We start from the raw sequence: 15,019 nt of genomic DNA, 5'->3' as shown, positions 1-15,019 counted from the left end.
CACACACACACACACTAGTTTAACCAGAATCATCTCTATATATCTCTACCAGACTCCATTGATAAAAACAGGGATTTAACCAGGAGCTGCTGGAATACCACTGCCTCCACCTGTTACTGTGTCTGTGTTACTGTGTGGTACTTTTACTGCAGTAAAGTATCTGATTACTTCTTCCACCTCTGAAAGTCTGGTGCTTTGAACAGAGCGACTCGTTGGGGTTGAACAAGGATCTTACTCTTTAACAGAAACAGAGCTGTTCGTGGCCGTGGTGAGAGATTCAGTTCAGTTTTATTTATTTGCTCTGAATCACAACAGAAGTCATCTCAAGGTATTTACAGAGAGACCCAACAGATCCTCCATGGTGTGATGATGTGAGAACCAGACGGTCCTTCCGGATCCACAGACCTGCAGCTTGTTCTCTCATGGATCAGTGTTTGCTCTGATGTTCATCAGCTGTGGGACAGGCTCACAGCAAAGGGTCTGAATACTTCTGTCATTGTGATATTTTTGTTTTCTTCCTTAGTTAAAATGAAAAACTTTTGTAAGCACGAGGCTGCAACACAACACTGTACAAAGTGAAGGGGTCTGAAAACTTTCTGCATCACACAGACTGGTCCTGAGGAGGAAGTTAAAATCTGAACACACACAGAGTCACATGGTTTCCTGTGAGTGGAGAGGGGAGGGGCTGGTGAAAGTACTGAGTCAGAGACGGTTCAGACTCCATGTTACCTGGACAGAGCAGGACACAGGTGAGTGTTCATTTCCTGTCAAAGTCTCAGAGTCAGTTTTCTGTCTGAACAGTCGAGTGAAGAAGAGGAAACCAGGGAACATCAGCTTCTTCCTGTTCCCTCAGTCTGCATCCACACTGACTCCACTGATTCCTCATTTAAAGTTTTACAGCCTCTGTAAAAACGTTAGTTTAGAAACTCTGTGCTGGATTTAAGTATTTCAGTCAGAGACTTGTAGAAACGATGAAACACCATGTTCTACCAAGAAGACCTGGAGCAGTGTGGTCTTGATGTGACAGAGGCCTTGGTGTACTCAGGAGTTTGTACAGAGATCTTCAAAAGAGAGAGTGTGATCTTCCAGAAAACAGTCTACTGCTTTGTTCATCTGAGCGTTCAGGAGTTTCTGGCTGCAGTCTACATGTTCCACTGTTTCACCAACAGGAACACACAGGTACTGGAGGACTTCCTGTGGGGAGTCATGGAGAAATCCCTTCAAAGTGAAAATGGCCACCTGGACCTGTTTGTTCGCTTCCTTCATGGCCTCAGCTCTGAAGTCCAACCCCTCCCATCTGACAGAACTGGACCTGAGTCACAACAGCCTGGAGGATTCAGGAGTGAAGATACTGTCCACTGGACTGGAGAGTCCAGACTGTGGACTGGAGACTCTGAGGTCAGTATCTGGAGTCAGTCCATGCTGCTTCCATCAGTATTGTCCTAAACACAGTTAGTATCAGAGCAAAGATCCCTGCTGCTCTTTATACTGGATGTGCTGATGAAGAGTCTCTGTAAACACTGATCCACCTCCTCTCTGCTCTGACTCTCTCTCTCTCTGCAGGAAGTGAGGATGAGCTGAGTCCTGATGATCCAGATGTTGAAGCAGCAGCAGCAGCTTGTGTGTAGAGAGGCTCTGACTGGACCATGTTACTGGGAGGTAGAGTGGAGAGGAGAGCTTCATCCAGCAGTGACTGACAGAGGAATCAGAAGAAGCAGTCTGAACTGATCTGAGAACAGCTCCACTGTCAGACACAGAGTCCAGTCCACCATCATCCCTGTGTGTTCCTCTGGATCAGCTGATGTTCCTCTGTCTGTTATAATGCCGAGTCAGCGAGTGTCACTGATTGAATGAGTCCTTCATTAAAAGACGTGATGGTGAATAATGTTGTGTCTCCTTCCTTCTCTCTGACTGCTCTTCACTCCTCATGTTTCTACAGCACAACCATCATTCACTGCTAATTCAGATGGAGCTTTATTGGTTCATTCAAACACAGTGAAGGTGTCAGTGCTGTTTCAGCTCAGGAAACACTTTGTTTTAAACTTCAGCTGCTGAAGTTTCCAGGTTGTGGTTTAGATATTTCCTACAGTCACCTGAAGGCAGCGCAGTGTTGGTTCTTCCTGGACTGGGTGTCAGTTTGAACACACTCAGTCAGTGGTCAGTTTGAACCAGAGTTCAGGAGTGAGGAGTCCCTCTGCTGCTTCCTGCTGTTTGGTGACACCTGGTGGTGATGGAGAGAACTGCAGCTGTCACACCTGAACCATACCTGAACCACCTAAACTACACCTGAACCATACCTGAACCACACCTAAACTACACCTGAACTACACCTGGACTACACCTGAACCACCAGTGCAGCTTCACATTTCTGCTCCTGCAGGTCGTGTGTCCTTCCAGAGACAAACCGTCTTCTTCGTTGGTGGATCTGATGAACTTTGTATAAAAGCAGCAGCAGTTCAGTCCTTAAATATTCGTGTTACCTTCAGTGTCACAGTCACGACTTCATGTTTCCATTCAGTTGATATTTTTAACTTTTTCTCTTCTTGTTGTTTCTGTTGTTATTCTGGTTACTCCTGATAATTTATTTTTCATTTATCTTTAATACTTTTACTTTGGAGAAATCTGTCATGACAGTTTCTCCTGGGATGGAGAAAGTTTCCTTCACTCTGAGTTAAATGTGCAGCGACTGTTCTGAACCTTCAGCCGGAACAGATGAACAGAGTTCAGTCCTGATCCATAGTCCTGATCATATCCACTGTGAACCTGAGCGGTGAAAACAACAAAACAAACTAAACATCAAAGAACAAACGACTTAAAAACTTTCAAACAGGTGGTTTCTGAACCATCCAGACCCTCAGACTGATCATCTGGTTCCAGTCCAGTGTTCTCAGCAGAAACAGGACTGAGGACCTGAGGACTGATGCTGACCAGGTTCAGACTCCTGTCATTTAAAATCAAACTGTTTCCTGGTGGATCCTTTAACCAATCAGATTTAGAGTTGGTGAGACCAGCAGCCATCTGTCAGGTCCATGGAGGTCATGTGACTGGACGGTCAGAGCTGCTGACCACATCTGAAGCTGCTGCAGCTCCAACATGCAGCTGAGGTCAGAGGTCAGAGGTCAGAGGTCATCTGTCCTTCACCTCTGAGGAGTCCAGTCCAGTCTGACCAGAGGTCTCACAGACGGTTCATTGTTTATGTCTTGAAGAGTTCATGTGCTGATGTGTTTGGACCTGTTGACCCGTGTTCTTCAGTTCTGTTGAACCGGTTTGTCCTGGTTCAGTCTGTGAAGAGTTAAAGCAGCTGTGGAGATAAAGGTCCACTGGAAAGATAAATATAATACACAGCTTCATATTTAACACGGGGCCGGTCCGTGCTGTGAGTGTCGCAGGTCTGATCCCTGTGTAGCCCCGCCTCCTCCCCCGCCTCCTCCTCCCCCCTCCTCCTCCCTCCTCCCCCCTCCTCTCTCCTCCTCCGGTCGGCCGGCCACATTCCCCGCTACCTTTCACCCCAGAGAAACCCCGATCAGACGGCGAAGCACCGCGGACAAACCCCGGGACAACATGGTAAGAACGGCCCGTAGACTCTGTCCCGGGTTAGATGGTGGTTCAGAGGACCCGGTTCGTGTGCGGTCCGGGTCCTGCGGGTCTCTGCCGGACCGTAATGAGGCTCCGCGGGTAGCGTGATGTTAGCTAGCATGGCCGCCGCTCCCGTTAGCTGCGGCTCCGTCCGTCGACACCGACGTTACTCGGTGTTTCCGTCTCTCGGAGCCGTTTTCCGGGGCCGAGGTTTCAGCTGGAGACGGTACCGGAGCGTTTCTGATTTTATCCGAATAACGGTCCGTGTTCAGGGCCGGGCCGGGCCGGGCCTGCCCCCAGGCCGTGTGGCCGGGGGCGGCCATCTTATCCCGGCTGGACGGATCAGCCCGCACCCAGCCGGGACAGACCGCCGGACCCGGACCGAACCAGGCACGCGAGACTCTTTGATCTGAACTGAACCAGTCCAGCTACAAGAGCGGGTTCAGGAGGTTAGATTTAGTCCGGGTTAGTCCTCAGACTCAGACTGCAGAGTCACTGCTGTGTGCGGAGGCCTGCAGGCTGGTTCAGCTGGGACCAGGTCCTGACCAGGACCAGGACCGGGTTTTATCATTAGAATTAAAATCATACGTTTAAAGTCGATCAGTAAACATGAAGGAAATCAGTCAGCTGATAATCGATCAATAAGTGAAGTGAGGAGCAGGATCAATAATATTCTGGGTTTTAGACAAAAGTCACTTCACGGTTTTCTAATCAAGTGATCAGCAGATTAATCAATAATGTAAATGATCATGAGTTTATTATAAAACATGATCAATATCCAAACCACAGCATTAAACAACAAGACTTTTATTATCGATTGATTCGTTGATTGATCGAGTGTCTTTATGTAACCTTCAGGTTAAAATCAGAAGCTGGAACATTTGAGATGAACTCTGATCGATTCATTGATCAGTTATCTATAGGAATCAGTGTGTTCTGATCAGAAGATGATTAATGAGGAAATCATTGATTGATTATTGACAGTTAAACTGGAGGCTGAGATCATGTTGATCTCTTGTTTCCTGTAAAGACAGAAAACTGAGACAATACACAGAGTGATTATTGATTATTGGGCTTTATCAGTATTAATTATGTTTGAAAACAGATGAAATCACAGAGTCATGAAGCCGATCATTGAACAGTTGAATGATGTAGAGAGTCATCGATGGTCAGACCCTCAGGTTAGACCCTCAGACCAGACCCTCAGACCAGACCCTCAGGTTAGACCCTCAGACCAGACCCTCAGGTCAGACCCTCAGGTCAGACTCCTGAAACCTGATCAGTCCTGTGGTCACTGCTTTATTCAGTCTGATGTTTCCACTGGAGCTGAAACGATCAATCGATTTATTGATCAGCAACATTCTTCAGTTTCAGCCTCTTCACTGTTACATTCCCTGTTTTTATTCCTCCAGTGGAGTCTGTCCATCCCTGACAGACTTCAGAGGTCAAAGGTCAAAGCTCACTGTGACCAGAACTGAAGAGTTCACACTGGAACTTTCTATTTATTTCATAAATGTGAACATACATAACCTACGACCTGCAGGAGACAGTAAAGACAGTAGAATAAAGACAGTAAAGACAGTAGAAGCAGGTGATCAGAGCTCTGATATCATTCTGATTATTGATCGTCTCACAGATCTGAAACATCTTCGTCACCTGATCTCGTTGTCGTGACGTCAGGAAGTCGTTTTCGTTTTTTTGCTGCTGAGATCAGAATCCTCAGGAAATGGATCCATCATGTGATCTACTGTCAGTGGAGGATCCCAGATCTCCTCTGTCTGTTAGTTGATGTTGATTTATTGATTCCTGCTGATTCTCATCAGTTATTTTATTTTATTTCTATTCGTGCTGAAACACTTCCTGTTCTTTACGAATCTTTTCTCCTCGTGAAGCTAAAGTCTGAAATGATTCCTGCTCCTTTAAACAAACCCACTGATCAAATCCTGCATCTGTAACAGACCAGAAACTGATGAACCAACCAGTTAGTTTGATTATTGATTATTGATGATGTACATTCAGTTTGATTTAACACCTCATCTGCTCCAACAAAGAAGAGTGACTTTTTAAATATTATTTTTCTGATGATCGATTGATTGACGATTTGTTTGCAGCTCTCAGTGAGTCCACAGTGTTGATGACCGATGATGATTATTGATCCAATCAGACTGTGATGTATTGATCAGCTGCAGGTCCATCTGCTCGTTATTATTATTATTTTTGATCTGAAGATGATGCGTTCAGGTGTCGGGTTTCTCTGATGAACAGCGACATTCACATTATGTTGGTTTGAAATCTCACAGGAACATTCAGAGTTCAGACCTGTAGACCTGTAGACCTGTAGATCTGTAGTCCAGCAGTCCAGCTGATGGTTTCAGTAGAGACCGTGTGGATCAGAGGTTTTAATGGATCAGCTGAGATCTGTTAGTCCAATAGGAGTCTGATCAGACTAAAGGAACATTCTGTAAAACTGGACCATCACTGATGAGCTGTTCTGGACCATTTGTCTCCATCAGTCTCCTGATCTCCCACAGTGAAAGCAGTGATTATTTTCTCACTGATCCAGAGTCAGGATTATTTTCATTATTGATTGTTTCCATCATTCGATAGTTGCTGGTTTAAATTTCCAGGTGATGCGTTCAGGTGTCCTGTTTTGTTTGACCAACAGAGATTTAGTTTGTTTTCACGTGTGACGAAGAAAAACAAGAAAATGTTTGATCAGCGACTAAAATGATTATTGATTATCATTAAGTCATTTTCTGTCGATCAGCTGGTTAATCGACTGGTTGATGGTGTTGCGTTCACTGCCTCCCTGTGTGCTGCAGGCTGAGAGTGTGTGTTGGACTTTGTTCATTAGCAGAGGTCAGAGTTCAGCTCTGAATCATCGGCTATAAAAACCTGCTGACTCACGCTGCTGTTACTGTCACACACACTAACAGCCAATCACAGCTCAGCAGGCTCCTTCCTCAGGCCTGGAAAAGTTTGGAATTTTCACTGAGTGATTCCCAGATGTGTAAAATGATTCAACTACACACAGAAAATGACAATCAAGCAGAAAATATAAAGTGAAAACAGACCTGTTGTTATTGTTAAATGTGATTTTCTGTACAGCTTCCAACATTAACTGTGTTCAGGAAGTATTCAGACCCCTTCACTTCACTGTTGTCTACAAAGTGAAAACATGTTTTATTAAAAATCAAAGCTGGAGTCATTTAGAAAAGTATTCAGACCCTTGCTGTGGCTCCAGACTGGTCAGGTATTTCCTCATCCTTCAGATGAGTTTAAAGCTTGACTGGACACACCTGTCTATTTAAGGTTGCACAGTCTCAGTTTTTGATTCTGGATTTACAGGTTGGCGTCTCGGTCACAGCTCAGTTATGAAATCCTCCCACGCTGCAGTGTCTCTCCTGCCGGGCTGCTGACTGTTACCAGCTGGTGTTAACTCATCACCTGTAGTTTCTGTTTTATCTGTGAGTGTTCCTGCAGCTCTGCAGGTAAAACACCTGACGACAGAGCTGAGCAGAAACATGTCTCTCAGTCCCGTCTGGAGAAGTTTATTTGAAGCTCCACCACGGCCGGTTGTGGACGTATTTTAGGATGTTGGTGGGACAGTTTAAGGTCTTTTTCACCACATAATATTTGTGCTATAGATGATAGATCAGACACAGACAGAGGCCTTCAGTTATAATATCTAGTTAATACAAACTCAGACCTCCTCCATGTTCACCTGCCGTCCTGATAAATTCACTATAACGTCCATGTTAGGTGTTGACTTCAGTTTTTTTTTTCTTTAAGTTTTTTTTTTTGCCTTTATTGAGAGACACAGGAAACAGGGAGAGAGTGGGGGAATGACATGCAGTAAAGGTCCGATCAGGAGTCGAGCCGGGGTCCGCCTGCTCAGACCACTAAGGCCCACATGGTACACGCCCTAACCATTCGGCTATGAGGGCTCCCCCGACTTCAGTTTTTTATCTGAACAATACTTCTTCCCTGATTTTCACTAGTTCTCCAGGTTTCTCTTTAGAAATGGACGTGGACACAAGTTTAATTTGGAGAATTTACAGTAGTCCAGCATCACCATGTTTCCCTCTGAGCCTTTCTTCTTAGAAAGTTAGTGAGAGTTTGAAAGAGCGTGAGTAGAAACACAACGAGGCTGTAAAGGTGGACTGGTGAGTAGATGGGTTTTCATGTTAACGTCCCCGACAACCTCTGTAGTCTCATTTAGACACTCGTTAGCAACCGCCTTTTTTAAGACACGGAAAAGCTTCAAACATCAGGAGTGGGGGATTTACTGACCCATTTTATGTCGGAGAATCAAACCTGAAAATGTCTTGAGCTTGTGTTAAAACCACAGAAACTTCTATTTGTCAGAAAATAGAAGAGTCCGTCACAGCTTCTTAAATGATTGATAAGTGATCAAAATAGCAGCCAGGTGATTTTCAGCTTTATATCGATCCATCCTGATGTGAACCAATCGTCTGTGTCCTCTGCAGGCGTCAGGTGTGACAGTGAACGATGAGGTCATCAGGGTGTTCAACGACATGAAGGTGAGGAAGTCTTCGACCCAGGACGAGGTGAAGAAGAGGAAGAAGGCAGTCCTGTTCTGCCTGAGTGAGGACAGGAAGAAGATCATCGTGGAGGAGGGGAAGCAGATCCTGGTGGGAGACATCGGAGAGACCGTGGACGACCCCTACGCCTGCTTTGTCAAGCTCCTCCCCCTCAACGACTGCAGATACGGCCTGTACGACGCCACCTACGAGACCAAGGAGTCCAAGAAGGAGGACCTCGTCTTCATCTTCTGGTACGGTATTGATCAGCTTCACAGGATCTGTGATCAGTTGTTGATTGGAGCGCTGACACTGGCTTTTAGGATTGGTCCTCTAGACCTTTAAGTTCAGGTGTATCCACGGTCTCTGGTCTGTTTTGTTTCTTCTGTACTCTGAGGACCAGAAACATCTCTATATATCTCTACCAGACTCCACTGACAAAAACAGGGATTTAACCAGGAGCTGCTGGAATACCACTGCCTCCATCTGTTAGTGTGTCTGTGTTACTGTGGGACTTTCAGTGGTGGAAGAAGTAATCAGATACTTTACTGAGGCAAAAGTACCACACAGTAACACAGACACACTAACAGATGGAGGCAGTGGTATTCCAGCAGCTCCTGTGTCCTGACTGTTCCCCTATGTTCTGACTGTTCCCCTGTGTCCTGACTGTTCCCCTATGTCCTGACTGTTCCCCTATGTCCTGACTGTTCCCCTATGTTCTGACTGTTCTCCTGTGTTCTGACTGTTCCCCTGTGTTCTGACTGTTCTCCTGTGTTCTGACTGTTCCCCTGTGTTCTGACTGTTCTCCTGTGTTCTGACTGTTCCCCTGTGTTCTGACTGTTCTCCTGTGTTCTGACTGTTCCCCTGTGTTCTGACTGTTCTCCTGTGTTCTGACTGTTCCCTGTGTTCTGACTGTTCCTCAGGGCTCCGGAGAGCGCTCCACTGAAGAGTAAGATGATCTACGCCAGCTCTAAAGATGCCATCAAAAAGAAGTTTACAGGTGAGAACTGCTGTCACCTGTAGAGGTCAGAGGTCACTGGGGTCAGCCATGAGGCCCGCTCTATCAGCCACTGATCATTACTGATTATAGGTTATAGGTGATCAGTTTGTTCTCTGAGAGTTGAGGAGGGTTTGTAGTTTTAACCTGACCCCTGAATGCTCAGCACAAAGATCTTCCTGTGGGGAGTCGTCTCACTCTGCGTCTGTTGTCTGTGCTCAGGTGTGTCCCTGACTCCTCAGTGACTTCAGGTGTGTTTCTCCTCAGGTATCAAACACGAGTGGCAGGTGAACGGGCTGGATGACATCCAGGACCGCACCACGCTGGCCGAGAAGCTGGGTGGGAACGTGGTGGTGTCTCTGGAGGGCAAGCCGCTGTGATGTCACTGCGGCGAGCCGAGCGGAGCCAAGCCAACCGCCGTGCCATCCGGACCGAAGCACCTGACCCCACCTGAACACCGCCGCTTCACCCAGCAGCTTGCTCTGTCTGTATCCATGTCCTGAAGGAGTTAGCGTCTTTAGGCCTCTTTGTTTTCTTTTTGTTTTTGTTCGTTTTTGCTTTTTTTCCAACATGAAGAAGATCTCATTAACATAATGATATGCAAACACCTCCCAGTTTGTTGCCACATGACTTCTGTTCACCTGGCAGAAAAAAAACAAACAAATCGACACACTACCAAACCCCAGGAAGGTTGTCTCTCTCTCACAGCCAGAGTTTTGCCAAAAAGTCGATGTGAAGGAAGCAGCCGCTTGTGTCGGAGACGAGCGCCGCGACGCTCCGCCTCCTGCAGCACACGGGTTTTTACATATGACTTTATTTATTATTGTAAAGTGTTGTTTCTTCTCCAGTATGTTCAAACCAGGCAGACACATTGTTAGACTATGCATTCAGAAGAGAAGAAGAAGAAGATTATTACCCAGCACTTTTTGTTCAAACACTACAGGTTGAGACAGAAAAGATCCTGACGTTAAATTCTCTGTATTTATGTCACCACGCTAACGTTTGTTTACCTCAGTTTTCATTCCTGTCGGACTCACCGTCATTCTAGCTGTTTGGTCGTCGCCTTACTTTCAGTTTGAATGTAACCGTCACACCAGAGTTAGTTAGAGTGCACTTTTATTTTGTAAAGAAACACTACAGGAAGCAGATTTGACCCCAGCAGTGAGAGACGACCCCACAACAACAACAACAACAACAAGAACACAACGACATCTGGAGCCTTAAAGTGGAACGTTGTTTCTGAGATCACAGGAAGCCACTTTGCAATAAAAGCCTGTGGCAGATCTGATGCCTCCTGCCTCGTCTCTGCTTCCACCAATCACAGAGCGCTTTCACCCGCAGGTTGTTCACCTGGTGTTCACCTGAGATCCACCACACAGGTTCCACATTAACAGGTGTCAGTCATGTTCTGGCTCAGGTCTGTAGGTCTTTGATCTATAAACTCTGCAGGTTTAAACAGGGAGCGTTCTGTAACACTGAGAACCAGCTGAGTCAGCGTGACCTCAGTAGAACCTCAGTAGAACTCCAGCTTAACACAACCAGGCTCTACTGTAACCAGAAGAACAAGTATGACGACAGTAGAACCTCAGTAGAACCATTCTGCCTTCAGTGTGACCTCCATAGAGTGTTAGTTGAACCACTGTCACCTCTAGTAGAACCTTCGGAGACCCATTTTGGCTTGAGTAGAACAAATAGTCAATCAGTGTAACCTTGATGAATTCACCATGAACTCAGAACCTCATTAGAGGCAGTGATCTCCATAATAAAACCCCACTGTAAGCTCTAGTGGAACCCGAACACAATCCCATTAGAACAAACTCACATTTCAAACCTTTCGAACCCCCATAGATCCAGTTTGACCCCATTAGACTTTGAATAACCTTGTTAGAACACAAAGTAGAACCAGTTTGACATCAGCAGAACCTCATTGGAATCAGTATAACATCAGTAGAAACTCACTAGAACCAGAATGTTGCCAGTAGAACAAATACAATTCTTGTAAAACCCAATTAGAACCGGTTTGACATCAGCGTAATGTTAGAAGCAGAACTATCTGTTGGAACCAGTCTGACCTCAGTAGAACTCATCAGAACCATCATGAAGTTACTACACTACCACTGCGTTAGCAGAACCCACTAGAACCAGAATGTACCCAACTCCATGTGAACCCTGTAGATCTGGTATGACCTCAATAGAACCCCATTAGAATCAGAATCAAAGGTGAACTAATGTTTATTAAATAAATGTCCATGAGAACGGACCATCTGACGACCGATGTGAATGTTCTTTAAAACCTTGATCCTCAAAGAACCGACTGACTGGGTCATGTGACCGGACTGACTCTGGATCACTCTGGATCAGTCTGAGATCAGACCAGGCCTGGACTAACTCTGACAGATCTGAGTCCAGATCTGTTGGACCGGTCTAGAGTTAGTCCAGGCTGGTCTGACAGACCGTGGTCCAGACTTCCTGAGTCCAGCAGCTCCAGGATCTGAATGAAGGAAAGCTGTAAATTCCTGCCCATAAAAGGTCTTAAGTTGCGAAAGCATCCAGTGAGTCCAGAGTGACTCAGACTAGAACCAGGTCTCTGTGAGTCCTGCTCATGTTTACCGCTGTGACTCAGCAGCTGCCGGTTCTGCTGCTGAGTCACATCAGAACACATTGTATAAAGTAGAACCGAGTAGAAACAGTCAGTGGAAGCTGCTGACGCACCGATCAGCTCCGGAGAATCTGATCCTCCTGCTGCTATTTCTGGACCACACATGCCCCGGCGTCCTGTCAGCAGAGTCCACAAAAGGCCAGGCTGGAGGCGGACTACACAACTACTACACAACAACTGCACAGCTACAGACCAGCTGCAGATTAACTCACACAACAGGTTAAAGCAGAAGAGCTATGGAAGCCCAGAAGTGCCAGGAAAAGAAAATATAAAACTGGAGTGATTTACAGATATGAATATAAAATTAAAAAAGAAACACTCCTGGTGAGTCAGCAGCAAGTTAATGTGTCAATTCAAGAGAAAATCATGAACAATAATATTTATGTGTGAAAATGAATCAGTTTCTTAATTAAACTCGACAGTTTAGTTTTCAGGAGTCAAAGAATAATCAGTGATATTTGAATGGGTTCTTGTTTCATAGTGTAACCTCTCCTTCAGACATAAAATCAGACAGACCTGATGGGCCAGGCTAGGAGTTTCCCACTGCTTCCAGTCTTTGTGCTAAGCTACGCTAACCAGGTCGAATCAGATAAAGTTGTTGTTTTGTCTTTTTATGGATCTACTTCTCCTTCCAGTGCTGACAGATTTGACTGACAGATGGAAACAGGCAGCATCATGTTGCACTGAGCTGCAACAACCCTCGACCTTTTTGAGCCTAACTCTTAAGCTGACCTCTCTGTGATCAGCTCCACTGATGTTCAGACAGCTCTCACTGTTTCACTGTGACACTGAGGGAAAGTTAAAGATGGGAGGATTCTGAATGAAGTTCTGCAGCCTCTGTTTCCTTTTCTGGAGGTTTGTTCAGAAACAGTTACATCCTCAGGAGGTTAAAGTCACGTTAAATACAAAAATACACGTTTCATGTCTGAGTTCAGGTTTGACTCAGTTATGACTCAGCCAGTCTGTTTTAAAGTTAGTTTCATGATACTGTCGACTGTCAATCAGCAGCCGGACCACGAATATAACATACACCTGTCCCTCTCACCTCACTGCCAACACTGCTTCCAGTCTTTATGCTAAGCTAAGCTAAGCTAAACTAAACTAAGCCACACATCCTGAGCCAGATGTGGGACTGCTCCTTTAACTCGCAGACAGGATGCTGGTTTGTTCAGGAGGTTTTCCATGATGGAGTTTTTCCAAAGAGACAAAAGGAAACTGTGAGTGTGTCAGCAGCTTCACACACACACACACACACACACACACACACACACACACACACACACACACACACACTCCTTGTTCTTTCTTTTAATCCAATCAGAGCAGAGAAAATGTTTGCATGACAGGTCTGATGTGGACTGTCAGTGTGATGAATCAGGTAGAGGAGATGCAGAGGTAGGACAGGTGAGGACAGGTGAGGTTGGGAAGATCATATCGTCAGTCTGAGCTTTAATGTCTGAGACGTATGAAATAAAAAAGTTTTATTCATTTCATAATTTTGAATTAATGAGGAAAATTATTTTTGGTCCGTGAGAACACTGAGGACTCCATTACCCAGAATTCCCCTGATGTTCGTTAGCAGAGTTTTGTCTCCTCCTGCTGGTCACTGAGCTGAACTGCAGCCTGATCCACACCGTTACTAAGGCACCATTTCAGACACTAGTATATGTAAATGTACTTTTACTGCAGTACATTTATTTTAAAGTTTTACTCACTAGTTACTTCAATGATTCAGATTAACAATATTAAATATAAATATAGGATCTGGTAAACAAATTTTACTTAATTTCCCTGAGGGATTCATCCCAAAGGGATCAATAAAGTCTAGTCTTCACTTCAGTAAAGGATCTGATAATCTCTCCCCATACTGACCTTTACCTGTGGACTGAACTTTCTAACCAAGTGTGAATATTAGAGTTAAACCAGTTATTTTATTTGATTATTTTATTCTGAGTGACAACTCGCTGCTGTTTTTAACTGTATTTTTATTATTATTTTATTATTTTTAGTCTTGTTTTTATGCTGGTTGAAGACGCCTGGCCGTTATTTTTTATTTTATTTTATTTTATTATTATTTTTCCTGGTTGATGACGTTTGCCGTGGTGACGTCTCACCACTTCCTGTCTCCACCCGTTGGCAGCCATGATGGTGGGTTTACGGTTTCTCTCTCTTTCTCCCTCTGCTTGTTGTTGTTTTCTGTCTCTTGTTTAATCCGCGGCTCTGTAATGGCGGCCGGCGGTGAGCGGCTCCGGTGCTCCGGTGGCTGTGTGGTTGTGGTGGTGCTGTTACGGTCGGTGTGTCGGTAGCTAACGGCTCTGTGCTCTCTGTCTCCGCAGCAGGAAGGGCTGGACGACGGACCCGACTTCCTCTCCGAGGAGGACCGGGGAGTGAGTGCTCACTGTTCACCTGTCTGTGTTCACCTGTCTGTGATCACCTGTCTGCTCTGGGTTCTGTTCGGCTCGGCTAAAACAGCTAGTTAGCATTAGCTCGGGGTCTGTAGCCTGGTTAGCCGTCTTTGCTAACGTTAGCTGCATGCTAACTGTGTGTTAGCGTCAGTCAGCTGTGGTTAAACTGGTTCTCCCGGCTCCGAGTCCGGACTCGGACCCTGACGCGGTCCGCGCACCTGCGGGCCGTTAGCCTCACCTGCTCACTCTGCTACACCTGGCTAACAGGCGGAGCTGAGGCGAACCAGCAGCTAACTAGCCGCAGATTAACGCGATGTTAATGAGCCAGTTAAACATCAGACTATCACATGACACACACACACACACACACACACACACACACACACAGAGCTAAAGTCAGGTGTGTAAAGTTTAGGTGAAAGTCAGAACAGAGTGAGACCTCCCTCTGTCTGTTATGGAGAACATCTCTCCCTGTGCTGTACTGAGGAACTTCCACCACATTTATCATTAACTTTACAAACACACTCCATCCAAACGTCCGTCAGCTCCACCCTCAGTGTTTACAACATGATAATAAACTGTTTACAAAGACGTTTCCTCAGCAACGGGACGAATAAACAGAAACAGATCATCACTCAGCAGGATTAACCCACGAGGTCAGATCTTTAACAACAAACCTCAGAGACTCACCACTCAGAGAGAGCAGACCACAGGAAGCAGACCCCCCCACCCCCCCGCTGGGAGGTGCTGAAGACACAACATTCAGGTCCTATTCAGATGATGCACTAAACAGCCAGGAGTCAGGACCTGGACTCTCACCCAGAGTCTGAGCAGGTCC

General features: G+C 45.6%; 3 protein-coding genes across 5 annotated transcripts in view; all 3 read left to right on the top strand.

Annotated features, from left to right (window-relative positions):
* Positions 1 to 50: 50 nt before the first annotated feature.
* LOC127142268 (NLR family CARD domain-containing protein 3-like) lies at positions 51 to 1,885 on the top strand. Of its 2 annotated transcripts, XM_051069623.1 has the most exons (3): positions 51 to 749; positions 1,170 to 1,398; positions 1,564 to 1,885. In XM_051069623.1, the coding sequence occupies exons 1-3, from the start codon at positions 656 to 658 to the stop codon at positions 1,568 to 1,570; spliced, it is 330 nt and encodes a 109-aa protein (XP_050925580.1). In that variant the 5' UTR covers positions 51 to 655; the 3' UTR covers positions 1,571 to 1,885. The 2 variants fall into 2 exon arrangements, with proteins under 2 accessions (XP_050925580.1, XP_050925579.1); XM_051069622.1 differs by lacking the exon at positions 51 to 749 and having other exon boundaries at positions 788 to 1,398.
* Positions 1,886 to 3,442: 1,557 nt separating this feature from the next.
* On the top strand, positions 3,443 to 10,405 carry cfl2 (cofilin 2 (muscle)). The gene is made up of 4 exons (XM_018674808.2): positions 3,443 to 3,564; positions 8,067 to 8,374; positions 9,044 to 9,120; positions 9,385 to 10,405. Exons 1-4 carry the CDS (start codon positions 3,562 to 3,564, stop codon positions 9,495 to 9,497), a joined length of 501 nt encoding a protein of 166 aa, XP_018530324.1. The 5' UTR covers positions 3,443 to 3,561; the 3' UTR covers positions 9,498 to 10,405.
* Positions 10,406 to 13,862: 3,457 nt separating this feature from the next.
* snx6 (sorting nexin 6) overlaps positions 13,863 to 15,019 on the top strand; it is a 6,477-nt gene continuing 5,320 nt past the window's right edge. The window contains exons 1-2 of one of the 2 annotated variants that reach the window (XM_018674804.2): positions 13,863 to 13,924; positions 14,113 to 14,163. In XM_018674804.2, coding sequence (XP_018530320.1) covers positions 13,919 to 13,924; positions 14,113 to 14,163 — 57 coding nt within the window. In that variant the 5' untranslated portion in view covers positions 13,863 to 13,918. The remainder of the gene's footprint in view (positions 13,925 to 14,112; positions 14,164 to 15,019) is intronic. The other variant, XM_018674806.2, reaches the window with a different exon arrangement.

Source organism: Lates calcarifer, unplaced genomic scaffold, assembly GCF_001640805.2.
Source record: "Lates calcarifer isolate ASB-BC8 unplaced genomic scaffold, TLL_Latcal_v3 scaffold_58_123, whole genome shotgun sequence".
NCBI classification, from domain to species: Eukaryota; Metazoa; Chordata; class Actinopteri; family Centropomidae; genus Lates; species Lates calcarifer.
This window is presented reverse-complemented; position numbering and strand designations above follow the sequence as displayed.